The sequence below is a fragment of the Desmodus rotundus genome, chromosome 9 (genome assembly GCF_022682495.2).
Source record: "Desmodus rotundus isolate HL8 chromosome 9, HLdesRot8A.1, whole genome shotgun sequence".
Classification (NCBI taxonomy): domain Eukaryota; kingdom Metazoa; phylum Chordata; class Mammalia; order Chiroptera; family Phyllostomidae; genus Desmodus; species Desmodus rotundus.
In genome coordinates, this window is record NC_071395.1 from 53,415,725 (window position 1) to 53,443,344 (window position 27,620).

The 27,620-nt window shown below is 39.7% G+C and overlaps 1 protein-coding gene across 1 annotated transcript in view; it reads left to right on the top strand.

Annotated features, from left to right (window-relative positions):
* The first annotated feature begins 9,621 nt into the window (after positions 1–9,621).
* Positions 9,622–27,620, top strand: part of ADAM28 (ADAM metallopeptidase domain 28) — a 101,490-nt gene continuing 83,491 nt past the window's right edge. Inside the window, exons 1-2 of the mRNA XM_071219268.1 lie at positions 9,622–9,738; positions 21,506–21,700. Coding sequence (XP_071075369.1) covers positions 9,622–9,738; positions 21,506–21,700 — 312 coding nt within the window. The remainder of the gene's footprint in view (positions 9,739–21,505; positions 21,701–27,620) is intronic.

The following is a 27,620-nucleotide window of genomic DNA, read 5'->3' on the forward strand; positions in this document are numbered from 1 at the left end:
ATACGCCTACACAAGGTCAGGATATGAATCTTCGAATCCACATGAACCAAAAATTGTAACTGAGCATGCCCAAAATATTGATTCTCAAAGTGCAAAAGTCGCAGATAAACCATGAACTAGAAAAAGTGCACCCATCAGAATTATGGCATCATTTTGATTACTGACTCAATCTAAACTTGGAATAGAAAAATAAAATCTCCCCTATGAATTTATAAGCATAGGTTTGTCCTTATTTGCACTTGGGGGTTGATTTTTATTAGTTATGAGACTCCTTATATCTAGAAGTTAAGACAGAAGTTTTGGGTGGTAAACATGTCAGAATAAAACAAAAACTATCCCAGAAGGACATATCCTTAGGCTAGGCTCCTTGGGCTCTCTACTGATAAATCTCCTGGAAAAAGGAGCTCATGGTCTAAAAATTACAAAAAAATACAAGAAAGTGAAGTACCATGAGTAAGAGATGATAGATAAGATCTTCAAAAGTGTCATGTAGCAGAACAATTATGTAAAGATGTTTCAAACTTTTAAACACATAAAAAAGGATTCAGAACAAAAAATTGATTTTAAGAATACTTGATAACAGTAAAAGAAATCACATACAAATTCTTGATATAAAAATGGCATTTGGGGTGATTAGTAAGATTATGGATAGGAAGTCCAAGCCATTATTCTTTTATAGAAACATTGATTTAACACTAGTGTAGGGGCCAAAATGCCTTTATGAGAATTCAGAATCCAGTTCAGAGGATGCAGCAGTCCGGATAAGCACACATCCAATGATGAGCTCATTGCAATGGGTAAAAAGAACAGTTTCTCTTTATCCATGGGAGTCCTCCCCAAGTTCTCACAGGAGGGAGATCTGAGGGAGATCACCTTAGCCTGAGATATTTCCCCTAGGAGAGAGTGAAACATGCATCCAGCATTGCCAGGCTTTTGAGTCATTGCCCAAGAGACCTGCTTTTGTCTCACTTCACCCACAGGGAAGTGTTGGGCAGCTCAGCAAAGCTGAAGGCCTGAGAGCAAATGAGAACAATGAAAAGAGTAGTTGGCTCTCAGCAGTATGGCTCTGCAAGACTATAAGAAGGTATACCACCCTAAAGTGAGAGAAGTGGAGTGTGCACCTCATGCCCAGGCCACCCAGTGCACTGACATAGAAAAAAGGAATGGCTGATTTATGGTGCTTTATTAATACATGGCTCTGCAACATTAGGAGAAGGTGCACAACCCTGAAACATCTCCCCCAGGAGGGAGGATGAGGGGCAGTGCATGCGTATTTATAGAAAAGATTTGTGAGGCTCCCAGAATCTCTACTCAGGATAATTAGTGAATTTCCATGTCAGAGTCCGTCCATAAAGACTAAAGGGGATGACTGACTGCTTCTTCAAATGTGCTGACATGAACACAGAGCTTTAAGAAGTATGAAAAATCAGGGAAATATTACCCAACAAAAGGAGCAAAACAAATCTCCAGCAACCAACTCTAAAGCAGAATACCTATGCCTGAAAAATAATTCAAAATAATCATTTTAAAACTTGCTGAGTTCAAGTGAACATAAACAACTAAATCAAGAAAAAAGTATATGCAGAAAAAGCATTTGACTAAACCTAGCATTTACTCATGATAAAAACTCTCAGTAAAGTGGGAATAGAGGGAACATACTTTAACAAAATAAAAAACATATATGACAGACCCACAATTAACATTATACTAAATGGGCAAAAACGAAAAGCATTTCCCTTAAGATCAGGAACAAGAAAGGGATGTTGGTTTTCACTACTCTTATTCAGCACCGCAGTGGGAGTCCTAGCCATAGCAATCAGAAAAGAAGAAGGAATAAAAGGCATCCAGATCTGAAAGGGAGCAATAAAACTGTCACTATTTGCAGATGACATGATACTGTATATAAAGAACCCTAAATATTCCATCAAAAACTACTAAAACTGATCAATGATACTGTATATAAAGAACCCTAAATATTCCATCAAAAACTACTAAAACTGATCAATGAATTCAGTAAAGTAGCAGGATACAAAATAAATATTCAGAAATTGGTTCTATTTTTACACACCAATAATGAACTTTCAATAGAAAGGGAAACTAAGAAAAAATATCCCATAAATCCCATTTACAATTATACCAAAAATGCTTAAGAGTAAATTTAACCAAGGAGTAAAAGATCGGTACTCAGGAAAATTAAAAGAAATTAAAGAGAGATGGAACCAAGATGGCGGCGTAGGTAGACACACTGCGCCTCCTCGCACAACCAGAACTGACAGAGAATCGAACAGTAAGGGGGACTGACACCAAGGAAATACAAAATAATCATTCATCCAGACCGGTAGGAGGGGCGGAGACGGGCACCGGGGTGGAGAGGACTCCCGTGGCTGTGGCGGGACTGAGACTGGTGAAGTGTGGGACAAATGGCGCAGGCAGTCCAAGCACTAGCAGACCCTGCGGCCCCACATTTGCACAGATAAACCCAGAGGGCCGGACTCAGAGTGGCGGAGAGTGGGGCAGGCAGAGTGGCGGGTAGCACCCTGCGGCACCACATTCGCCCACAGATAAACCTGACGAACGGCAGGGAGCGAAGCAGACTGCACAACCCAGGGCTCCAGCTCAGGGAAATAAAGCCTCAAACCTCTGATTGAAAACGCCCATGGGGGTTGGGGCGGCAGCAGGAGAGACTCCCAGCCTCACAGGAGAGGTTGTTGGCGAGACCCACAGGGGCCTAGAGTGTGCAGAGGCCCACTTACTCGGGAACCAGCACCAGAGTGGCCCAGTTTGATTGTGGGTAGCGGAGTGAAAGATTGAAAGCCGGAGGAGAGTGAGGCGGGCGCCATTGCTCCCACTTGGCCCCTCCCCCATGTACAGCGTCACAGCGCTGCCACCAGCATTACCCCGCCCTGGTGAACACCTAAGGCTCCGCCCCTTAAAGTAACAGATGCACCAAGACAAACAAAAAAAAAATGGCCCAAATGACAGAACACTTTAAAGCTCCTGAAAAAATACAACTAAGCGACGAAGAGATAGCCAACCTATTGGATGCACAGTTCAAAGCACTGGTTATCAATATGCTCACAGACTTGGTTGAATCTGTTCGAAAAACAGATGAAAAAATGAAGCCTATGCTAAGAGAAACAAAGGAAAATGTAAAGGGAACCAATAGTGATGAGAAGGAAACTGGGACTCAAATCAATGGTATGGACCAGAAGGAAGAAAGAAACATCCAACCAGAAAAGAATGAAGAAACAAGAACTTGGAAAAATGAGGAGAGGCTTGGGAACCTCCCGGACACCTTGAAACGTTCCAACATCCGAATTATAGGGGTGCCAGAAGGAGAAGAGGAAGAACAAAAAATGGAAAACTTATTTGAACAAATAATGGAGAACTTCCCCGATCTGGCAAAGGAAATAGACTTCCGGGAAGTCCAGGAAGCTCAGAGAATCCCAAAGAAGCTGGACCCAAGGAGGAACACGCCAAGGCACATCATAATTACATTACCCAAGATTAAACGCAAGGACCTACATCCAAGATTACTGTATCCAGCAAAGCTATCATTTAGAATGGAAGGGAAGATAAAGTACTTCTCAGATAAGGTCAAGTTAAAGAAGCTCATCATCACCAAGCCCTTATTATATGAAATGTTAAAGGGAGTTACCTAAGCAAAAGAAGATCAAAAATAGGAACAGTAAAAATGACAGCAAACTCACAGTTATTAACAACCACACATAAAACAAAAACGAGAGCAAACTAGGCAAACAACTAGAACATGAAGGTTGTCAATAAGGGAGTGGAAGGGGGAGAGGGGGGTAAAGGTACAGAGAATAACTAGCATAGATGATAGGTGGAAAATAGACAGGGGGAGGGTAAAAATAGTGTAGGAAATTTAGAAGCCAAAGAACTTATAAGTATGACCCATGGACATGCACTATGGGGGGGGAATCTGGGAGGGAGCGGGGTGGGCAGGGATGGAGTGGAGTGGGGGGGAAATGGGACAACTGTAATAGCATAATCAATAAATATATTAAAAAAAGAAATTAAAGAAATAAATTGAAGAAGATACAAATAAATAGAAACACATACCATGTTCATGAATAGGAAGAGCTAACATCATAAAAATGTCCATATTACCCAAAGCAATCTATAGATTCATGCAATTGCTATCAAGATGCTATGGCATTTTTATTCAAAGAACTAGAACAAATAATCCAAAAATGTATGTGGAACCACAAAAGATCCTTAATACCCACAGCAATCTTGAGAAAGAAGAACAAAGTAGGAGGTATCGCTACCTCCTGATATCAAATTATACAACAAGGCCATAAGTAATCAAAACAGAAAAATACTGGAATGTAAACAGACATGGATCAATGGAACAGAATAGAGAACCCAGAAATAAAACCTGTATGGTCAATTAGCATGTGACAAAGGGGAGCTCCAGCCAAGATGGAGGCATTGGTAGAAACCTTTCCTGTCCTTGCACAACCAAAAGGAGAATAACAACTAATCTAAAATCAATAAGCAACCAGAAGTGCCAGAAAATCAAACTGCCTGGAATTCTGACAACCAAGGAATTAAAGAGAAAATCAACAACCAGACTGGTAAGGTGGCGGACCACACAGGTTGGCCAGCTGAGAAAAACCTTTGGGGAGGCGACAGACTGGGTGGGCGGGGTGGAGCTGGCTGAAGCTTGGCAGCAGGCTGCTTGGGCAGGGCTGACTTAAGGGGAAACTGAGACTCAGAGTTGACAGTGGACTAAGTTTGTTGCCACAGGGGAGAAACTCCCAGTCACACAAGAGTATGTTGGAAAGTGGGCTAGAGATGAGCAGGGGAGCCGCACTGTTCCCTCTCCAGCCCCTCCCCCACAGGCAGCGCCACAGTGAGGAGGGTTGTTGCCCTGCTCTGGGTGAACACCTAAGGCCCTGCCCCATTACAACTTAAATGGTGCCCCAAGACAAAGAAATAGGGCCAAAATGAGAGAACAGAGCAAGACTTCAGAATGAGAGCTAAGCGATGAGGACATAGCCAACATATCTGATGTAGAATTTAAAGCCCTGGTAATCAAAATGCTCACAGAACTGATTGAGCTTGGTCGAAAATGAAAAAACAAATAAAGGATACCCAAAATAAAATAAAGAAAAATATTCAGGGAACCAATAGTGACAGGAAGGAAACCAGGACTCAAAGCAACAATTTGGAACAAAAGGGAAAAATAAACATCCAACCAGAACAGAATGAAGAAACAAGAATTCAGAAAAGTGAAGAGAATCTTACGTCTGGGACAACTTGAAATGTTCCAATATTCAAATTATAGGGGTGCCAGAAGGAGAAGAACAACAGCAAGAAATTGAAAACTTATTTGAACAAATAATGAGGGAAAACTTTGCCAATCTGGTGAAAGAAATAGACTTCCAGGAAGTCCAGGAAGCCCAGAGAGTCCCAAAGAAGTTGGACCCAAAGAGGAACACACCAAGGCACATCATCATTAAGTTATCCAAGATTAAAGATAAAGAGAAAATCCTAAAAGAAGCAAGAAGAAAGGAGACAGTTACCTACAAAGGAGTGCCCATAAGGCTATCAGCTGATTTCTCAAGAGAAATCTTGGAGGTGGGATGGGATTGGAAAGAAGTATTTTGAAGTCATGAAAAACAAAGACCTACATGAAAGATTACTCTACCCAGCAAAGCTATCATTTAGGATAGATGGGCAGATAAAGTACTTCTCAGATAAGGTCAAGTTAAAGGAGTTCATCATCACCAAGTCCTTATTATATGAAAAGTTAAAGGGATTTATCTACGAAAAAGAAGATCAAAAATATGAACAGCAAAGTGACCACAAACTCACAACTATCAACAAATGAATGTAAAAGAAAAAGAAAAACAATGAAAACAAAAACTAAGCAAACAAGTAGAAAAGGAACAGAATCAGAGAAATGGACATCACATGGAGGGTTTTCAGTGGGGAAGGGGAGGGGAGGAATGGGGGGGAGGTACAAGGAAGAAGAAGCATAATTAGTAGGCATAAGATAGATGGGGAGAGACAAAAATGGTATAGGAAGCAGAGGACTCAAAGAACTTATGGGTACAACCCATGGACATGAACTAAGCGGTGGTGCGGGGGGAGGGAGGGTGCTGGAAGGTTGGCAGGGCAGGCCGGAGGGGGGAATACAGGGGAAAAAATTGGGAAAACTGTGATAGCATAATCAATAAAAAAATTTAAGAAAACACGTGACAAAGGAAGCAAGAACACACAAAGGGTAAGTACAGTCTATTGAATAAATGATATTGGGAAAATTGGACAGATGCAATGCAAAAAATGAGAATAGACCACCTTTTTACACCATGTACAAGAATAAACCCAAAATAAATAAAAGACTTAAATGTAAGACTTGAAACTATAAAAATCCTAGAAAAAAAAACACAGGCAGTAAAATCTCAGACATTTCTCATACCAATATTTTTTTCTGATATATTTACCCAGCCAAGGGAAACAAAAGAAAAAATAAACAAATGGGACGACATAAAACTAAAAGGTTTTTGCACAGCAAAGGAAACCATCAACAAAATGTAAAGACAGCTTACTGAATGGGAAAACATATTAACCAATGATACATCTGATAAAAGTTCTCTATAAATTTATAAAGAACTCGTACAACTCAACACCAACCCCCCCCCAAACAATCTAATTAAAAAATGTGCAAAGTACCTGAAAGACACTTCTCCAAAGAGGACACACAGTAGGCAATAGACATTTAAAAAGCTTCTTAATGTCACTAATCATCAGAGAAATGCAAATTAAAACAACAATGAGATATCACCTTACACTTGTCAGAATAGCTGTCATCAATAAATCAACAAACAACAGGTGTTGGTGAGGATGTGGAAAAAAGGGAATCCTCATGCACTGTTGGTATGAATGCATATTGGTGTGGCCATTACGGAAAACAGTATGGAGTTTCCTCAAAAAATTAAAAATGGAACCACCTTATGACCCAGTGATACCAATTCTGAGTATATGTATGAAGAAATCCAATACACTAATTTGAAAGAATATATGAACTCCTATGTTCATTGCAGAACTATTCACAATAGCCAAGCCAAGTGCCCATCGATAGACATGTGGATAAAAAAAAAGTAGTGGTACATATATACAATGGAATATTACTCAGCCATAAAAAAATTGAAATCTTAACCATTTATGACAGCATTGATGGATCTAGAGGGTATTATGCTAAGTGAAATCCGTCAGACTGAGAAAGAGAAATACCATATGATTTGACTTACATATGGAATCTAAAGAGCAGAATAAGCAAACAAAACAGAAGCAGACTCATAGATACAGAGAACAGAATAATGGTTGCTAGAGGAATGGGGGACTGGGTGGAAAAGGTGAACAGATTAAGAGCTACAAATTGGTAGTCACAAAATAGTCCCAGGAATGTAAAGTACAGCATAGGGATTATAGTTTATAATATTGGAATAGCTATGTATGATGCCAGGGGGACACTTGAAATATCAGGGGAACACTTTGTAAATAGAGTATGATGGTCTAACCACTATGCTATACAACTGAAACTAATACAAAGTAATATTGAATGCAAACTGCAAATGCAAAATAAAATTAAAAAATAAACAATACATGAACAAAATGAGAGTATCAACAAAAGGATAGAAACCATTTAAAGAATACAGAAACTTTGGAGCTGAAGATTACAAAAACTAAACTGAAAAATCAATAGAATTTAAATAACAAGCTTGATTAAAAAGAAGAAAGAACAAATGAATATGAGAAGTAATTACAAAGTATCCAGTCAGAAGAGCAAAAGAAGAAGAAGAAGAGCTTGGAGACAGCATACAGGACCGACAGGACCCACTGCACATATTGCTATGTAAACAATTGCTATGTAAACAATATGTGCAGTGGCCCAACCATCCCAAATCTGGGGAGGAAAATAGGCATCCAGAGTCGCAAAGCCTAAGGTTTCAAAGATGAATCTAATTTCTACAGGAAGACCCATTATAATCAAATTGTCAATAATCGAATACAAAAAAAGAAAACAATTTTGAAAGAAGCAAAAGAAAAGCAATTCATCATGTATAAGGGAGCAACCATGGCTATCAGCGGTTTGCTCAGGAGAAAATTTGCAGTAGTCCAGGGGAGAGAAATGATATATTCAAAGTGCTGAGAGAAAAAGAAATCACCAGGCAAGAATACTGTACCTTGCAAAACTTTCCATCAAAAAATGAAGGAGAACTAAAGAAATTGCAAGACAACAAAATATGAAAGTGTTAATAATCACTAGACTTGCCTTATCAGAAATGCTAAAGGGAGTTCTTCAAGATGAGATGAAAAGACATTGATGAGAAACGCGAAAGCAAATGAAAGTATTAAACTTACTGCTAAAGGTAAATATACAGAAAAATACAGAATACTGTATTACTTTAATGTTGGTATATAAATTACTTTTAATTTTAGTATAAAAGTTAAAAGACAGAAGTATAAAACAATAATAATGAAGGGTAATTTAATAGAGGTCATATATAGGTGAAACCAACATTTTGGCCAACAATATGCTATAAGATTAAAGGTGGATAATTGAAATTAAAGTGTACTAGGCTCTTGAATATTTTGGGAGGAGGGTGGCAATTAACTTTGCTCAGAAAAATACATGTGCTACAAATTGGGGGTAACCAGCTAACAACAGAAATATAAATGTCATACTCAGCGAATAAGAGAAACAATAAAACAAATAAACTGTAGGAAAAAACACAGTAAATAAAAACACAAAATAAGATGGTAGACATAAGCTTAAATGTATCAGTAATAAGACAAAGCTTGTTAGCTAAAAATTTATAAAAAGGAAAGAAAGGAAGAATTCCAGTTACAGAAATGCATCTAAAACAAAAGTAAACTGATTCACATTTTTAAAAAATGGATGACTACCCATATAGCTTTACACCAAAATAAATTCCAATGGATCAAAGATTGAAATGCAAAAGATGCTAAAACTTCACAAGCATAATCACAGAGTGGTGGAAGCTTGTTAGTGGAGACAGTGCATTGCTTTTTTAAATTGCTGGAGGGTTCAGAGTGAAGAGCAACAGAGCGGGAGCCACAGAACAAGGCACAATTAGGAGAAGGGTGGGTTGGTGTACTTGCTGTGCGTTGTGTGCACACTCCAGTGCTTGTGCGTGTGTGAAGACAGGAAAGGAAAGGAAAAACATGATAAAAATGGGATTTGAACAGCTGAGAAAACAAAATACACTGCAGGGGAAAGAAGAACCTAGGCAACAGGCCTGGGATGGGATTGGTTATGGAAAATGAATGAAGTTTGCAGCTGGAAATTACGAATTCGTGGTGGCTCTCGTGTATAAGGTTGAGCGGTAGTTTTCTAGCCGTCCTCGCCGCAGGAAAGAAGAGAGAACACTGCGGCACTGATTCACCGCGGCGAGTTTGCAGGCGCGGCGGGAGGATGAAGAGGAAGGGCGGTTCCGGCCAAAGGGTAGTTAAACAGTGGCCTTGGGAGCCGAGCCTGGGGAAGAGGAAGAGCTAAGCGAGGGTCAGGAAACTAAAAAAGAAGACTGGAGGCTTGAAACACGTAACGGCGATGGTAATGGAGACATGCAGACATTTAAGAAATGCGACTGCGAGCTAGAATGGGTGGAGACTGGAAGTGAATGTGTGGTGGAAGAGGAGGAAATGTCCCCTGTGCCTGTTCTGTTTCTGTCGCGGGTGACTGTGAGCATTTCTAAAGTCGAGAATAAGGAAGGGGAAGCAGGGTTCAGAGGCAAAGGATAACTTCTGTTATTGAGTTTAAGGTACTTGTGGGCCATCCACGTGACCATGTTTAACAGGCAGTTTATACATGAACTTCAAGTCTAGCAGGGTCCTGGGGCAGGTTCCCAGGAGATTCTGAAATAAAAGTTTATGCACAGGTGACTTATTAAAGACGTGCTTCGAGGAGTAGTGGAAGCAGAATTAGGGAAGGAGAAGAAGTGGATCCAGGGTGCAGTCGCAGGTGGGATCCCAGCTTGCCCCTGTGTGGAGGGGAAACCAGAGAACAAACCGCACCACAGTTTATTCTCCAAACAGAGTTGCTGCGCTTTTACACTGTTGCCATCAGTCATTAACTATAGTCTGCCTCATGAGACAAACTTCCTCCCATGGCCCAGCAAAGTGGCTCCAGATGCCCAAGAAATGCCTCTGAAGATGGTCGCAGAAGCAAGGCTTCAGAAACACAGCGTGCAGGTCCTTGGGTGGGGACTCAGAACATGTCAAGGGCAACTGAGAAGATCGAGTAAGAACACAGACGCATCTGCAGAGAAACCTGTTTAGCATTCCCCTCCCTGGGGGTGGTAGTTAGAGCAAAATGTGGTCCTGAAGGCGAATGGTTTAGAAGGTGCAGAGATATGATACTTGGAAATCACTGACATTTCAAAGGCAGGCAGGCCTGTAGAGAAACCTGAGAAAGTGAAGAAAGCATCGACCCAAATGAGAAGAATAGCAGACCTTGAAAACATCCTGGGTGTTGTCGAGATTGGCCTCGGCTTGTTTGTTTTATGGTGAGTCACACACTCACACAGGCCAGTTGTGTGTGACGGTGGGGAACACTGATGAGAGTGGGACACACACTTCTGGGGAAGCCAGTCGTCCTCGGCTGGGAGCAGGCTCAGGGTCCCTTCCCATCTGGGGGCCCTCCCAGCTGGGATGGGTTCCGCCCTGGGTGAGCAGGGGCAGCCTTCTGAGAGCTCCAAGTCTTCCTGACCAAGTGTGGTGTGCTTTCAATTAGGCAGTTTACTGGGCATCAGCAGGATGATAAAGCAAAAATTTTCTGAAGGGGTGAAGGGAAATTGCTTGAGGGCCCAGGAAAAGCCCGGGTTGATATTTATTTAAATCAGTGGGTGAATCGGGCTGTGCTCAGATCTCCTGGCCTGAGTCCCAAACAGGAAATACAACTATATGAATTACAGTGACTCAGAAGCTAATCTCATAAGTACCTGGCAGGAAGAGGGAGAGGGAGAGGAAAGGGGGAGGGGAGGGGAAGAGAAGGGGCGAAAGCTGTGACTATTTGGGGGTACGGGGGTGGGAGTCTTTTGCACTTGACAAGTAGAAGCCTGGGGCTTGGAGTAGGTTAACATCAACAGTTCTCATTCTTTCTGCCCCCCCCCCCGCCCCATGTCAAAGTTTGTCTGAGGTCTTTTTGTATTCATTATACAATAGTTATTACTTAAATAATTCATATTTACTTTGGGAAAATGATAAAATACTAAAAACTGTTTTGAACACCACCCACATTCTTATTATAAACAAGTCTTGCAGAAATTTCACATGCATGAAAGTGTTCTTAAAATTATGTTGTGTTTTTTTTATGTTCATACACAATTTTAAATATTGTATTATGGCTATAGAATATTCGTTTGTACCAATATCAATGTATTCAACCTCTTGCTTATTGTTTGGCATTATTTTCTAGCCTCGTATTTTTTGTTTGTTTGTTTTAGAAAACAGTTTTTTATTTTTTTCTTTATTTTGATTGTTGACACTATCACCGATGTCCCCATTTTCCCACCCTTTAAGGGCCTACTTTCACCCAGCCTCGACCCCTCCCTCTGGCCATCACCACGCTGTTGGTGTCTGTGCAGGGATTAACCAGAGGTCATAGATGCACAGCTCATAGCCTCCCGTTTTTAAGCTAAGTACAATGCATGCCATTCTGGTACCAGATCTGTACTGGGTGCTCAGGGGCATGGCTTGACTCTGCTGACTAGCACTTCCATATGCTAGGGAGAGCCACTGGCTGAATCTGGAGGAAATGTATCAGTGGGAGTTAAGAGGAGAATGTAATTTGAAGCTATGAGGGAAAGAATTGTATCTAGCTACAATACTCAATTAAAAACATGAAACTATTCTCTGATCTTACAAAACCATTTAAAATCTTATTGTGCAAGTCTGAGGCAATCATTGGAAGTTGATGCCTCTGTGAAACCTGAGCATCTTGGGGACATCTCCAACACAGGCACAGCCACAGTTCCTCCTCACTCCTCTTCCTAAAGCAGGGTGAGAAAGAAATGCAATATATGCTCCTTGGCCTGAAAGAAAATACAGTCTGATTGGGAATATAAAACAATGTAGGCAGAAGAAAAATTCTTCCTGCTGTTCTCTCCACAGCATCAAAAGATATCCTCCTGACATTCTCAACCTTTTTACATCCATTGCATTTATATCCAAATGTTCTCAGGCTCTCTCTGTCCCTTCTGCACTTAGTGCTAAAATGGTTCCAAAAGTCAGTGACTTTGATTTCTGTTTTTCCTACTAAAATCTCTCTATGTCCTTTATTTTATCTGTTCATTTCATTTTTATCCTGATCTTCACATGTCTGAAGTTATACTCCTTTCTCCCCTCTTAATTTTTGCAACTCGTGGCTGTGTCCATTCCTTTCTGAAGCTCTGGACCACGTGGCCCACCATGCCATGCCTTTCTCCTGGAACTATTGGCATTCCTGTTTCCTTCGATGCTCCACACATTTACTTCTGAATCCTAGACTGTTATACGTTGCCAAAAATCTCAAGTGTAAAACACCATGCTCTCTGTAAAGTCATGATGTTCCACCTTCAGCGTTGCCTCATCATCCTTTCATTCCTGTTTTACGGATGTCTTACAGCATTGTCCACAGCTACCATTCCAAAATCTGTTCATATTCCCTTGAACAATCTCTGTAGGTCGACTTCATTATTTGCTAATGAAACCCCTCTTTTTTTCAGGAAGAAAAATGCTCAACCCTGGAGTGAAAATGATGACTGGTCTCAGCCAGGAATGCTAATTGCATTTTCTTTGCCTGTGGTCTTGGGACAGCTACTGGCTCATTTTGGCCAATGTGATTAAGGGGATATTTGCTAGCTGCTTCTGGAAAAGAGCATGTATATATATAGAAATATACACATATATTCAGGAGAAAATGTGTAAATGTGCTTCTTTTCTATCTCTTTCCATGCTTTTTTGGAGATGGTGTGTGAAACCGATTCAACAGCCATCCTACCACTTTCAGGAGAAAGTGGAGAAAGTTTCAAAGATGACAAGCCTGTATCCTGATACTTGTCAAGCTCCCGAACCCATCCTGGAATTGCCTGCTTCCAGACTCCTAATCATGTGAGATAATTAATTGCCTGGAAATTATTATCAGTTAGCAATTATTCTATTAGTGTGCAAAAATATCTTAATGGATCAACTTAGGCCCCAGCGCTTATCACAGCCTCCTGATGCTAGCAGATGATATTGTCTGCTGCTTTCCTGACAAGATGCAGCTCTCCTGCAAGGCCACAGCTGGGTCCTTACCCATCTTGTCTCTCCTTTCTTCTGCCTAATAGGATGAAGAGCTCTTAGCAAAATCAACTCAGTTATCTATCTGTCAGAGTGCACCAGCTTGTCTGTACTCCAGGAAATTGCTCCATCAATCCTCTCTACTTCACCTAAACTTTTCATCCTTCTGTTTTATTCACCTCCTCTTCACGTCGTTGGAGGGATCCCCACCCTATGGTTGTGGGGATGGCCAAACACACGACACCGACACTGTACAGACAAGCCTGATAACCGTTTATTAGTCACACCTACTCACAACCCAGAGGGGAAAGGCACCACTCGAGACTCATGGTCATATGGCGTTGCACTCAGTACAGAGTGGACAACCAGAGGCTGTGGGAGGCAGGCTTTGTGGTACCAAGAGGGTCGCTGGACTCAGGCTTCCGTAAGAGGGTGTGGCTGATTTGTCTCAGTGTTTCTGAGGGCTGGTAGGGAACTCAAGCCTGCCCTTCAGGGACAAGGAAGGCTGTGCCTGGTGCCTGTGATGAGGAGGGCTGTTCAGCTAGGGGAGTTTATCCAAAAAACAAAGGTGAACACCATGGCATTTTTTTCCTAGGCAGGTATAAATATAAACTTAAAATACATTATTCATAAATTGTAAGTTTTTCTTATAATTGTGTGGATACTTTTATTCATTTAAGCATAACACACATATCATACATACAGTGCATTTTTATGATTATGCAATCTTTACCCAAAGGCCAAAATTTAGATATTCTGCTTGTTTCTCATGATATCCTATAGCAATATATATATTTTCTTTTTTGAATATTACTATGGCTAGATGTTTATACTTATAAATCATAATTTTTTCTTTGGATAAATTCTAAAAAATAGAAACTTTGTCAGAGTTTACAAAAAGCATTAACTACATACTTTCAATTGTCATACAAAAAGTTTATCCTGATTTATACTGCTAAAAATATTTTGGAAAGCACATTTCCAAGTACTTTTGATAACAGTACTTTTGATTATACTATTTTAAGTTACTCTAATGTGATACGAAATTGCCACTTTTTAAATCTTCATTTGTCCATGTGTTGATTGGCTATTTATATTTCTTCTTTCATAAATTAACAATATTTTCCCCATTTTTTCTATGTAACTGTTCATATTATTTTCTAATTGTTTATTTATAGAATATTTTATTCTAGAAATAATTTTTAATATTTCCCCATAATGCATGTTTAATAACAAAATATTGTTGGATGGGAGTATTTTTTCATTAAAATTATCTGGTTTTTCATGAGGAGACCTTTGAGTATAAATATCAACAATTTTTTTAATTTAGAGCAATTTTCTTCTCTTTATTGTGCCTTTTCCTCATTTACTCCTTCTGAAATTTCTAATATGACTGTATTTGATATCCCTATTCTGTTAACTATATTTCTGATCATTTTCTCTTAACTTTATGTCTTTATTGTCTCACTCTGATTCTTCTAAGTAACTTATTAAGATGTCCTCTAATTGGAATTTTTTTCTTCTGAGCACTTAACTGCCCCTATTGCGCTTTTTCTGTTTGGCCATCAAGTCTGTAACTTTTCTGTTGTGAGTTTTCCCCTCCTTTTCTAATTTTATAGATGCAACATCCTCTGAGATTGATTTGAAAGTTAAATTCAAGATGTTCTAGAGTTGTCTTTATCTTTAGTAGCTATATTTTGTAAGATATATTTACTTACTGTTTTCTCCTCTAATTTATAGTGGTTTCCATCTACTAATTTTTTTTAATTTTAATTTTTTATTGTTATTCAATTACAGTTGTGTGCCCTTTCTCCCCATCCCTCCACCCCACCCCGGCTGACCCCCCTCCCTCCCCCACCTCCACCCTCCCCCTTGATTTTGTCCATGTGTCCTTTATAGTAGTTCCTGTAATCCCCTCTCCTCACTGTCCCCTCCCCAATCCCCCCTGCCCATTGTTAGATTGTTCTTAACTTCAATGTCTCTGGTTATATTTCGCTTCCTTTTTCTTCTATTTATTATGTTCCAGTTAAAGGTGAGATCATATGGTATTTGTCCCTCACCGTCTGGCTTGTTTCACTTAACATAATGCTCTCCAGTTCCATCCATGCTGTTGCAAAGGGTATAGGCTCCTTCTTTCTCTCTGCTGCATAAAACTCCATTGTGTAAATATACCATAGTTTTTGGATCCACTCGTTTGCTGATGGGCACTTAGGTTGCTTCCAGTACTTGGCTATTGTAAATTGTGCTGCTATGAACATTGGGGTGCACAGGTTCTTTTGGATTGGTGTTTCAGGGTTCTTAGGGTATAATCCCAGCAGGGGAATTGCTGGGTCAAAGGGCAGTTCCATTTTTAGTTTTCTGAGGAAATTCCATACTGTTTTCCACAGTGGCCTCACCAGTCTGCATTCCTAATTTTATAGAAAGAAATCATCTGTATTTTTATCTCAGAGAGTTGAAACTGGTGCTTTTGGACATCACATAGGCCCCAATTTAAGACATTGGTACTGTAGGATGTGGAGAAATGGAGGTTTACTAGAGTTTAACTTTGCCAGATCATACGGATCGTATGTCAGACCTTGGGTGAAGACAGAGGGCCGTATCCCACACAGGCAGGTTTGCTCCTGTGCTAGAATGTTTCTTGTACATGGCTGCCATTGTCATCTAAGTGTAATTCAGCTGGTGACCTCCTCTTTAACTTCATTAATGGCAAGTGGAAAATTACCCCCATTTTATTTAGTTTGCTCTTAGCAGCTCAGGGGGGTAACTTCAAAAGAAGAGTCTCTACTTCCCCAGAAAGTCAGTAGGATAGAAAAGAGGGTTTTACTCCTTGTTCCCAGAGACCTCTTCTCTCCCAGAGTCTTACCTTCCACAGGTGAAGAGGTTGTTGTAGTGCCACTGGGGAGGGAGCTCTGGGTCCTGCAACAACAGACTTTTTCTGTTATGTGGTAAACATCACATTACTCAGTAATTGCCTCCATCTCTCCTCACCTGCAGGGCTATTTCAGGTGTTCTTCCTCAATACCATTCAAAGTGTGGTCATGTTGCAGGTACAAGTCCCTCACTAGTCCCATTTCTAGGGTCAATACACATTTCTCTCATTACAATATTCCTTATTATTTTTTAAAGTATATTTAATTGATTATACTATTACAGTTTTCCCAACTTTTCCCCCTTTATCCCCCCTCTGCCCTGTATCCCCCAACCCTCCAGGATTCCCCCCTTAGTTCATGTCCATGGGTTGTACATATAAGTTATTTGAGTCCTCTGTTTCCTATACCATTTTGATCTCTCCCTGTCTATTTTTTGCCTACCAATTATGCTTCTTCTTCCCTGTACCTTCCCCCCCATTCCTCCCCTCCCCCTCCCCACTGAAAACCCTCCATGTGATGTCCATTTCTCTGATTCTGTTCCTGTTCTAGTTGTTTACTTAGTTTTTGTTTTCATTGTTTTTCTTTTTCTTTTACATTCATTTGTTGATAGTTGTGAGTTTGTGGTCACTTTGCTGTTCATATTTTTTATCTTCTTTTTCATAGATAAGTCCCTTTAACTTTTCATATAATAAGGACTGGTGATGATGAACTCCTTTAACTTGACCTTATCTGGGAAGCACTTTATCTGCCCATCCATCCTAAATGATAGCTTTGCTGGGTAGAGTAATCTTTGATGTAGGTCTTTGCTTTTCATGACTTCAAAATACTTCTTTCCAGTCCCTTCTTACCTGCAAGGTTTCTTTTGAGAAATGAGCTGATAGCCTTATGGGCACTCCTTTGTAGGTAACTGTGTCCTTTTCTCTTGCTGCTTCTAAGATTCTCTCCTTATCTTTAATCTTGGGTAACTTAATGATGATGTGCCTTGGTGTGTTCCTCTTTGGGTCCAACTCTCTGGGCTTCCTGGACTTCCTGGAAGTCTACTTCCTTCACCAGATTGGGGAAATTTCCCTTCATTATTTGTTCAAATAAGTTTTCAATTTCTTGCTGTTGTTCTTCTCCTTCTGGCACCCCTATAATTTGAATATTGGAATGTTTCAAGTTGTCCCAGAGGTTCCTAAGCCTCTCTTCTTTTTTTGTGTGTTCTTGTTTCTTCATTCTGCTCTGGTTGGATGTTTATTTTTCCCTTTTGTTCCAAATCGTTGCTTTGAGTCCTGGTTTCCTTCCTGTCACTATTGGTTCCCTGAATATTTTTCTTTATTTTATTTGGGGTATCTTTAAGTTGTTCTTTCATTTTTGATCAAGCTCAATCAGATCTGTGAGCATTTTGATTACCGGGGCTTTAAATTCTCTATCAAATGTTGCCTATGTCCTCATCGCTCAGCTCTCTTTCTGAAGTTTTGCTCTATTCTTTCATTTTGGCTCTATTTCTTTGTATTGGGGCACCTGTTAAGTTGTAAGGGGGCAGGGCCTTAGGTGTTCACCAGGAAAGGGCAGCCCTCCTTGCTAGCAGTGGTGCTGCCTGTGGGAGAGGGCCCAGAAAGGGAACAATGCAGCTCGTCGGCTCATCTCTAGCCCACTTTCCAACGAACCCTGGTGTGAGACTGGGAGTTCTCCCACCTGGGCAATCCCCGCTTAGTCCGAAGTCAGCTCTGAGTCTCAATTTCCCGCATGGTCCACTGCCTGGCCACAGATTCTCTGCATCCTCTGTCTTGCTTGTCTGTTTGGGCTGGTTGACTGTTTCTTTAATTCCTTGGTTGTCAGAGTTCCATGCAGTTTGATTTTCTGGCACTTCTGATTGTTTGTTGATTTTAGATTGGTTGTTATCCTCCTTTTGGTTGTGTGAGGAAGCAAAAGGTTTCTACCTACACCTCCATCTTGGCTGGAACTCATTTTTTTTTTTAAGAAATTTAATAGAGAAGAGTGGAGATGATTTTCTTCCTTTTACATTTTAATTTTTTTACATTTTATTTATTTATTTTTAGAGAGAGGGGAAGGGAGAGAGAAATAGAGGGAAGAGAAACATTAATGTGTGGTTGCTTCTTGTGTGCCCCCTATAGGGGACCTTGCCCAAAACTGAGGCATGTGTCCTGACTGGGAATTGAACCGGTGACCCTTTGGTTCACAGGCCAGCACTCAATCCACTGGGCCACACCAACCCGGGCTATATTAAATATTTTAAATAGATTTCAACATTCTTTATCCATAATTTCTTATCAGTAACATTCTTCATCTACTTCCTGCCTAGAAATAGAAATCTAAAAATTCTGTTATTTTAATCAGTGTTGTCTAAAACAAAACTCTTACTTCTTCTTCTTCTGTGTCAGTCAGGATAGAGTAGCTTATGCTGCAGCAACAAACAACCCTACAATCTATGGTTTTTAACACTGAAGATTATATCTCACTCATGCCACATGTCCTTTGTGGGGCTGTGTTTCACACCACATCCTCGAGTTTAGTCCCAAGCTAAAGATGCAGCTGTTATTTGAAGCTTCAGCCCCTGAAGCAGAGGAACCACAGAGACATAGGGACATTCTATTGGCTCTTTCAGCTTTCAATGGGAAATACCACATATCACTTCCAGTCACATTTCATTAGCCAAAACGAATAGGGAAACACCATCTTGAGTGTACTACAAAGAAGAGAGAGCTGGAATATTTATGGATAGTTCTAATAACTACCACATTTTCTATCATTTTTAACCTTTAATACTATTGCCAACCCAAATTTCTAAAACCTCTCTATGTTTTGCATGACACAAAATACCAATGGGCTTTTTCCCAATTCATTGTATTTTTCTCCAACTTCTTCTCTTTTCGCAATGACCTAAGTGTAGTTGATCCCCGAGTTTCTATTCTTCTTTTGTTTTCTATTGTATCTTTTTGCTCTGTCCTTGAGTGACCTTATAGTAACATTTACACATCAGATACTGACCCAGTCTTTCATCATTCATTTCCAGGAATTTGTGAGTTTTACATGTGATATGCGATATAAAGATGAATAAGATAAAACCCATGCCTTGAAGGAAGTCAGGGATTAATTGAAGTGGCAAACATCAGTTTCAGCAAAAATGTGCTGCATGTTTTAATAGATATATAATATATGTGTGATGTAAGAAATTGTAATTTTGGTGAATAGAATAGCTAAGTAATTTGAAATCTGACAATATTTGAAGTTACTGTCATAAAATTATGTTTAAAAAATAAAATATAATGACTAAAGCTCTCAAATTTTGAATAAAATCTTCCACTTAATCACCTTCAGATGATGAAATTTTCTTTTTAGATATTTACATAAAAGAACTCTGGAGGAAGACTATCATAAAAAGGAACTTACAAACAGGCATTTTTTTCTGTCATTTTTTAAATTTAATAATGTGTGTGGATTTTTCCTGGTTATGTTGATTTTTTCTTTATTTTCTCCAAATTGGTTAGAAAATATAAGAGCTAGTTCTGAATTCTTGAAGACCCAACTTCACCTCTTTATCTCTGTGTCATGGAACATGAGTAAAACCTTAAAAATGTTTATGAAATGAAATAAAATTGGCGAAAATTTGGCCTTGCCATCCTAGTTATTACCTAGAAGTTAAAAATCCATGTGGAATATAAATAGTAATCAGAACAAAATGTAATGTACTGTAGAAGACCTAGGTTGGAGATTTACGTCTACCACTGGCCATGTTTGTGCAAATTACCTTTCCGTGCTGTGGCTTGGTTTTCTAGCTTTAAAGTTTGTAGAATCATTGAGTTCCAGTAGCAGTTAGATGATGATATGGATGAGTCCAAGGCTTTACTTTTTGAACTTTTGGATTCTGAGTATCTGAGCTAAGAGATATTCTACCACCCCAAAACCCCTAACTTACAAAGTGAGTTCCTGTGTACTTGGAGTATTTTGAGAGGGAGCAGATACACAATTGTTACAGGCAGTATATAGAAGTCAGTCTGTACCAGTTTTGGAAAAATAGGGCTTTGAGGTACGTAGCCAAATAAATAAAGTAAAAATAAATACTTTGTCCATGAAACCTAGAAAATCATTGGCATCTCTCAAATTTAGTATATGTGGAGGAGAGTGAGAGGTAAGAGAGAAAGAATGGTTTGATTCCTTTCCATTTCAGGACATATAGAGTTTCTGAATTGTATATTCCCATAAAATTGAAAATAAATTAATTGCAATCTTATTAGTCCCTTGACACTCTGGAGAAACCCCTTATATAACAAACATGTGTGAAGATCATTTGAACTATAAAGGAAGTCATACTCAAGCATCATTTGACATTTAAGAAAAAATGTGTATTTGGTGAAAACAAATGACCCTGGAGGGTGAATCTGTTGGGCTTACATCTGGAAAGGGACTGTCCATTGCAAACACGAGACATCCCAGTTCAGAGGCTAAAGGTACATGCTTAGTACTTGGAGAAAACATAGGGCCTTTTGTGAGCAGGTGAGACCCTATGTGACTCCACAGGAAGGCGATGTCTTCATCATGTGTTACCCATCAATCACTGCAACACTCCCATTGGAAACTTTCGCCACTGCAATCTTCTCAGCTGATGACTCAGCTGCAGGCCTTGCTGTCTGGTAATGAAACGCTCTGTCATTATTTTCCTCACGAAATCACTCTGCAGCATTTAATTAACACATGCAAGTCCGGGTAGTAGTTTCTTAGGTGAGACAAGAGTTTAGCTTTTTAAACACAAGTTCAATTTTTTTCTCTTTATATTTTTGATCCTATTTTGGCAAAGAATGGATAAGAAATGAATGATGTATAAATTTGAGATTTGTTTGGAGAATAAAAGCAAAATGTAGCAAAGGATTACTTAGGCTATGTTGTTTCATGATGTGCTTTAGAAATTGTAATATTGAACTTCTTGCCTTATAGCTACACTTACATAGCTGAAAATTATTCTGTTTCAGATTCCTTCCTTGGCTCTGAGTGCAATTTTTTTTTTTTTTCCCAGTAAAACTTAGGAGTCTTTCCATTAACTGTATTTGAGTTTGGGACTCTGACTTCTCTTATTGTTTCTAAGGAAATGGCCAGGAAAGGTCACACACCAGCTTTTTAGAGTAAAAATAATGAATGGGCATTTGAAATGAATAAGAATTATTCTCACCCTCTGTCCCACCTACGCCACGTGTTTGCCTTGTGCCTCATTTCCCACCACTGGAAGCTCCCAGCTGAATAATCACATCCAAACTTGCTGATCTAATTGAAGAAAGGTGCTATATAAACACAAGGTACTATTATTATGGTCATTTTCCCAGACCTTGGGCTTCCCCACCCACTTCCTCCGAATTTACAAAGAGGTGGAAAGCATTGCCTGCTCCAAGCGGATGCAGACGGCGAGAGCAAGGCCTCTGGTGCCCTCTAGTGGCCTCCTCCAGGTAGCAATCAACTGGCACGTTCAAGGGAATAATTTCTTTGTCATGAACACACCGTGCCAGTTTGAAGTGAAAAAGGTACGTGACTGAAGCGCATATGGGCTTTTAGACTCATATTTTTAAACAAATTATTTACACGCATAAAGATGCCAGGCATTCTTCAGTATTTTTCAAAATAACATTAGCCTCTCTCCTGAATGGGAAAGGATAGGTACAATAAATATTTTTCTTGATAATCTAATCACTCAAGAAATTGTGAGGACAAATCTTTCTGTCCTCACAAGGCTGCTTTGGAGATGATGCACGAGGGTGTGTGCAGTCACTGAGCAGACAGCCAGTTCTCTACAATTAGTTTCTGAATGTGTCTCTAATCTTATCTCAGGTCTGCCACCGTCAAGCTGGCTGAGGTGGACAGTGTTTTGTCCTAGCTGACCCATGATTTCTTCGTTCCTTAAAGAAAAGCGATTGACCAAATCACTTTTAAAGCTATCAATGGGTTTAATCAGCTGAGCCTCCTTTTATGGCAGAAGTATTCCTTACACGCCAAAGTACAAAAAACACGTGACAGCGGAAGCATCTGGCTCCGCCGTGTGGAGAAGGCAGACTGTTACACGCCACCCCCACCCCCCACCCCCCGCCCGCGCCCCCGCCTCCCTAGCTTCTCATTCTCCCCCAAGTCCCCGACTCACCTTAGAGCAGCGCTACCTCCGGGGAACACAGTTTTCAAAGCAGTGTACTAGTTGTCACTATTGCTTATGTAGACTTCAATTAAAACATTGTTAAAAACATTATGTAGTTCATTTCCTTATAGGTACTTACACTTTTAATCGTCCCATTGTTCTGTAATAAGCTTTTCGTTTTTTCTCACTTCAGTCAACACATGCACAGAGGCGCTGAAGTAGAGAAGATGAACTTCCAAGGTTCCTTTCTATCTTCAGGCTTTGAGACTTTATGAGTTTACAAATAATTTAATTTAATCACACATAATGTTGAGTATCAGGCACTCAACTTGATGTTGGATTCTGTTGGGATAAAGAAGCTTGTTGAGACATAATCTAATTGATGAAATTTTGAAAGTTATAAAGAACTGCATCATGATATAATTGGACAGTACCAAAAATATATATGAGCGCTGAAATTCATGTGACAAAGAAGTTTGAATTTTATTGCTATTTGGAGGAAAAGGGGACAAGTCCATTTTGCAGGAGCCAGGAAAAGGCCCAGGCGAGCCGAGCTGATCCTGGAGCACGTTTGACGTCGGCTACATGGAACAGGGCAGGGAGTTACCAGGTCCCTGTACCAAAGTTCGGGGGCAGGAAGGAGTGCACTGTGTCCAGCTTTGCAAGGCTGTGTGGTCTGCAGCCGGACCAACAGCTGGAGTCAGCAGCCCTGTGGCTGGACCTTGGCCTCACTCCTTAGTCAGTGGAAGGATGTTTGTGAAGACACAAACAATGTCTGGCAGTAAAAGCAATTAGTTTCTTCTCTTAAAGTGATATGAAGAAAAAATTAATCTACTCTATTCCCATACACATATTACTTTTACCATGTAAAATGTTGGGAATGTTACCACATATTTATGGTATGAATGCATGGTTTATGCTTGGAAATGTATTAAGTTTTAACCTGTACTCTAAGCAGATAATTCATTTTTACATGGAAATGGATGATGTTAGGAATTGGTGCATACAGCTCTGTGAAGACTTTCTCAGTGTCAGGTCGGCAGGTCTGGCAACTCTACCTGCTGGGCCGGTGCTGCCCGACCCCAAAACAGAGGGCACCGGTCCTCAGGTGTCAGCTGTTGACAACCCCAAGTGGGATTTGCGATGTTGGAAAACCCCAAGTGGGATTTGCGATGTTGGAAATCTAGCTTTTCAAAGGTAACAGGTGGAAGGTGACTAAAATAAAGTGGCCAGTGCCATGTGCAGGGAACAAAGCTCCAATAGCTGAGTGGGAACATGGAAGTTAGTTGGGCTTATAAATCTAGCACAGATCCTGGCTGGTGAAGGAATAATAGAAGTCTGCCACTCCTCAGCAAAGTGGGTGGGTTTTCTCCTCTTACATTGCTATTTTTTAATTTTTTTTTTTTTAACCTCTCAAACTGGCTCATGTGATTTCTGGCCCTGGCCCAGGTTGAGGTGAAAACAGGAAAATGTCATCCCTCCTCCCCCGTTTCCTGCCAGGTCAGCGCTAGGAAGGGCTGGCGGCCCTGGGGGTGTGGACCTGGGGCAGTTCCTGAAATCGTCCTAATTCCACCGGCTCACTCCCTGAGAGGGAGATTTGCTGTTAATCAAACACCATGGCCTAGACTAGGAAAGAACATTGACAGAAAATCAATTAACTTGTTTTATCACACTAATCAGCCACATTAAAAAAAATGGGGTAATCTCAAAAAATACTGGAAAGGTATTTGAAAATATTCACAAATGAGGAATATTTTAGTATACTTAAAATTTAAAAATATGTGCTCAAATAAATAGGCAATAGGTTTTCCACTGGGGAAGAGTATATAAATATCGGGGGAAAAGGACAGAGAATTATTGTTATGTGTACATAATGTACCTGCCAGGAAAATGAACAAATTACTTTGACAACTATCTAGAACCAAGAGATTTAATCTAAATGAATAATTATAATATTTACCCATAAAATTAGTACCTGTTCTCTGTAATAACAATAATAGTTGTAATGTAAATGGAAAATATTCCATTTATAATATCAAAATAAATTAAAACATAAACAAATATTTCAGAAAAAAATTGAAAGGCATAATAAGAGAACACGATCGAGTGGGGGTATGATCTATTGTCTCACTGAAACTCGCAAAGTTCATTTCTTCGGCCACTTGGGGCGCCAGCGATGTGGGATGATAAATGATTACTGTGTTAGAGTCACTGACACTCTGCTTTTCAATCTATGCATCGAACTGAGAAGTTTGGGCTTTAAAGTTGCTGCTCTCTACCTTTAAGTTGTCCGCCACTAGTAGAAATGACCAGTTCACCTCCAGTCCCTTGATTTCTCCTGCCCTACCTACTTTTCCCTTTGATGAGCCCTTTATTACATGTGACCACAGACAGCCCATGCACACCACTTGCTGGAGCGTTCCAGGCCTTGTTATTGTGCCAGGAATTCTTCGCTGCGGTCAGCACTAACAAGGCCTGGTGATAGGGCTGAAATTTCACCAGCTTCCCAGGGGGAAAGGTTGTTGATTGCAATCATTTTCAGTGCTAACATGTATTAGTTGAGTTGTAAACACGCGAGTCTCACGTATGTTAAGAATCCAACCAAACATCATTGTAAGCAAATGAAGGGCGGGTTTATGTAGGTAGAAAGGAGTTATTAAAGGGTAGTGGTAACTGACCCAGTCCCTTGAGGTGCAGGGGAGTAGACATAAAGCTTACAGACAGGAAGGGTGCCTCAGATACTCCCCCAGCAGCTTCTGCCACTGCTGGGGCTTAGGTGTTATGTATGACTGATAAGGGACATGAATACCCACCAGAATTGCTGCCACTGCAGCTGCTGGAAACTAGAAGCAGCCGCAGCCTCTTCTACTACCTGTCGGTGCAATATGCATTTCCAGTCACAGCCTGAGGAAGGGTGTGTTTGCTCAGCGTGGCATAACCCGTGCGACCACTACTTGAGCTCTGGTGGCTGCGGATGCCAATGTTCCACCTTCACAAGTCTTTCAAGGAGGCAGCCATTCTTGCTCCAGGAGAGGGATTGCCACTGGGCTGCAAAAATAGTGGCGAGTGTCAGTGAGGAGGGGAAGTCCTCTCTCAGGTATTTTCTTTCTGAAGAACATTTCAGTTCAGTATTTCCATTTCATTTTTGTTTCCCCCCAAAGTCTTAGGATCACATAATACATTTTGAAATTATTTGAAAAAAGTTATGTTATGATACTCAGTATTTCTAGCTAGGAATACAGTATGACTCAATTCATTCATATTTTACACACTCACACATTCATTTATATTTTACAACATAGTTTGCATGCATCTTATTTTATGAATGTATAATTAACATACAATATCTAATTGGTTTCAGGTGTAAGTCATAGTGATTCAACATCTATTTACATTCTAAAATGATTTCTATGATAAGTCTAGTTACCATCTGTCAGCATACAAAGTTATGACAATATTATCTACTATATTCCCTCTGCTACACCTTACATCCTCATCACTAATTTACTTTGTAACTGAAAGTTTGTATCTTAATCCTCTTCTCCTGTTTCCCTGATACTCAAACCCTCCCATCTCTGGTAACCATGAGTTTGTCTCCTGTATCTGTGAGTCTGCTTCTGTGTTTCTGTTTTCTTTGCTTTGTTTTTTAGATTCTACATATAAATGAAATCATGTTGTATTTGTCTTTCTCTGTCTGACTTATTTCCCTTAGTATAATACCTTCTAAGTCATCTATGTTGTCACAGATAGCAAGACTTCATTCTTTTTTGTGGCTGAGTAATATTCTATTATATACATGTAATATGTATGAGTGATTCTATTTTATATATATATATATACACACACACATATATTTTCACATCATTTCACCTATTCACTCTTGGCTATTGTAAATAATGCTGCAACAAACATAGGGATGCGTATCTCTTTGAAATAGTGTTTCTGTTGTCTTTGGGTAAACACCCATTAGTGGAACTGATGGATCATATGGTAATTCTATTTTCAGTTTTTGTAGGAGCCTACATACTGTTTCTCATCCTGGCTGCACTACTTACATTCTCACTAATGGCGTATGAGGGGTCCCCTTTTTCCATATTCTCACCAACACTTGTATTTTTGGTCCTTCTATATGGGCCATTTTGACAGGTGTAAGGTGATATTTCATTGTGGTTTTGATGGCACTTCCCTGGTGATTCGTGATGCTGGGCAGCTGTTCACATGCCACTTGTGTGTCTTCTTTGAAAAAAATGTCTATTCAAGATCTTTGCACATTTAAAAAATGGTTCTTTATTTTTTTGGTATTGAGTTGTGTGAGTTCTTTATATATGTATTTTAGATATTAGCCACTTACTGCATATACAATTTGCAAGTAATCTCTTATTTAGGAGGTTGCTTTTTCATTTGGTTGATGGTTTTCTTCTCTGTGCAAAAAAAAAAGCTTTCTAGTTGCTGTAATTTGATTTGTTTATTTTTGCTTTTGTTGCCTTTGCCTGAAGAGACTGGTTCAACAAAAATTGCTAAGTCTGATGTCAGTTTACTGCCTATGGCTTCTTTCAGAAGTTTTATGGCTTCAGGTCTTATATTCAACTATTTTGAACTTATTTTTTGTATATGGTTTAGATAGTGGTTCCATTTCATTCTTTTAAATGTAGTTGTCCAGTTTTCCCAAAATCATTTATTGAAGAGACCTTTTTTTATCATTGTATATTGTTGCCTTTTTTTTATGTCAGAGATTAATCAACTATATAGGCATAGGTTTACTCCTGGGTTCTCTATTGTGTTCCATTGATCTCTGTGTCTGTTTTTGTTTTGATTACTATAGCTTTGTAGTATAGTTTAAAATCATGGGAACATGGTACCTCCAGCTCTGTTCTTCTTTCTCAAGATTACTTTGGATATTTTGGGTTTTTTGTGGTTCTATATAAATCTTAGGATTCTTCGTTCTAGTACTGTGGAAAGTACAGTTGATATTTTGATGGGAACTACATTACATCTGTAGATTATTTTGGGTAGTGTTAAAAATTTAACAATATTAATTCTTACAATCCATGAGCATGGACTATCTTTCCATTTATTTTTTGTGTCATCTTCAACTTTTTTCCAATGTCTTTAAGTTTTCAGAGTACAACTCTTTCACCTCCATAGTTAAATTTATTTCTAGATATTTTATTCTTTTTTATTAATTGAATTTATTGGTGTGACAATGGTGTGCAAAACCACACAGGTTTCAAGGGCACAACTCAACAAATCATCTGCACACTGCATCGGGTGCCCACCACCTCAGCAAAGTCTCTTTCCGGCCCCACTTATCCCCCCAC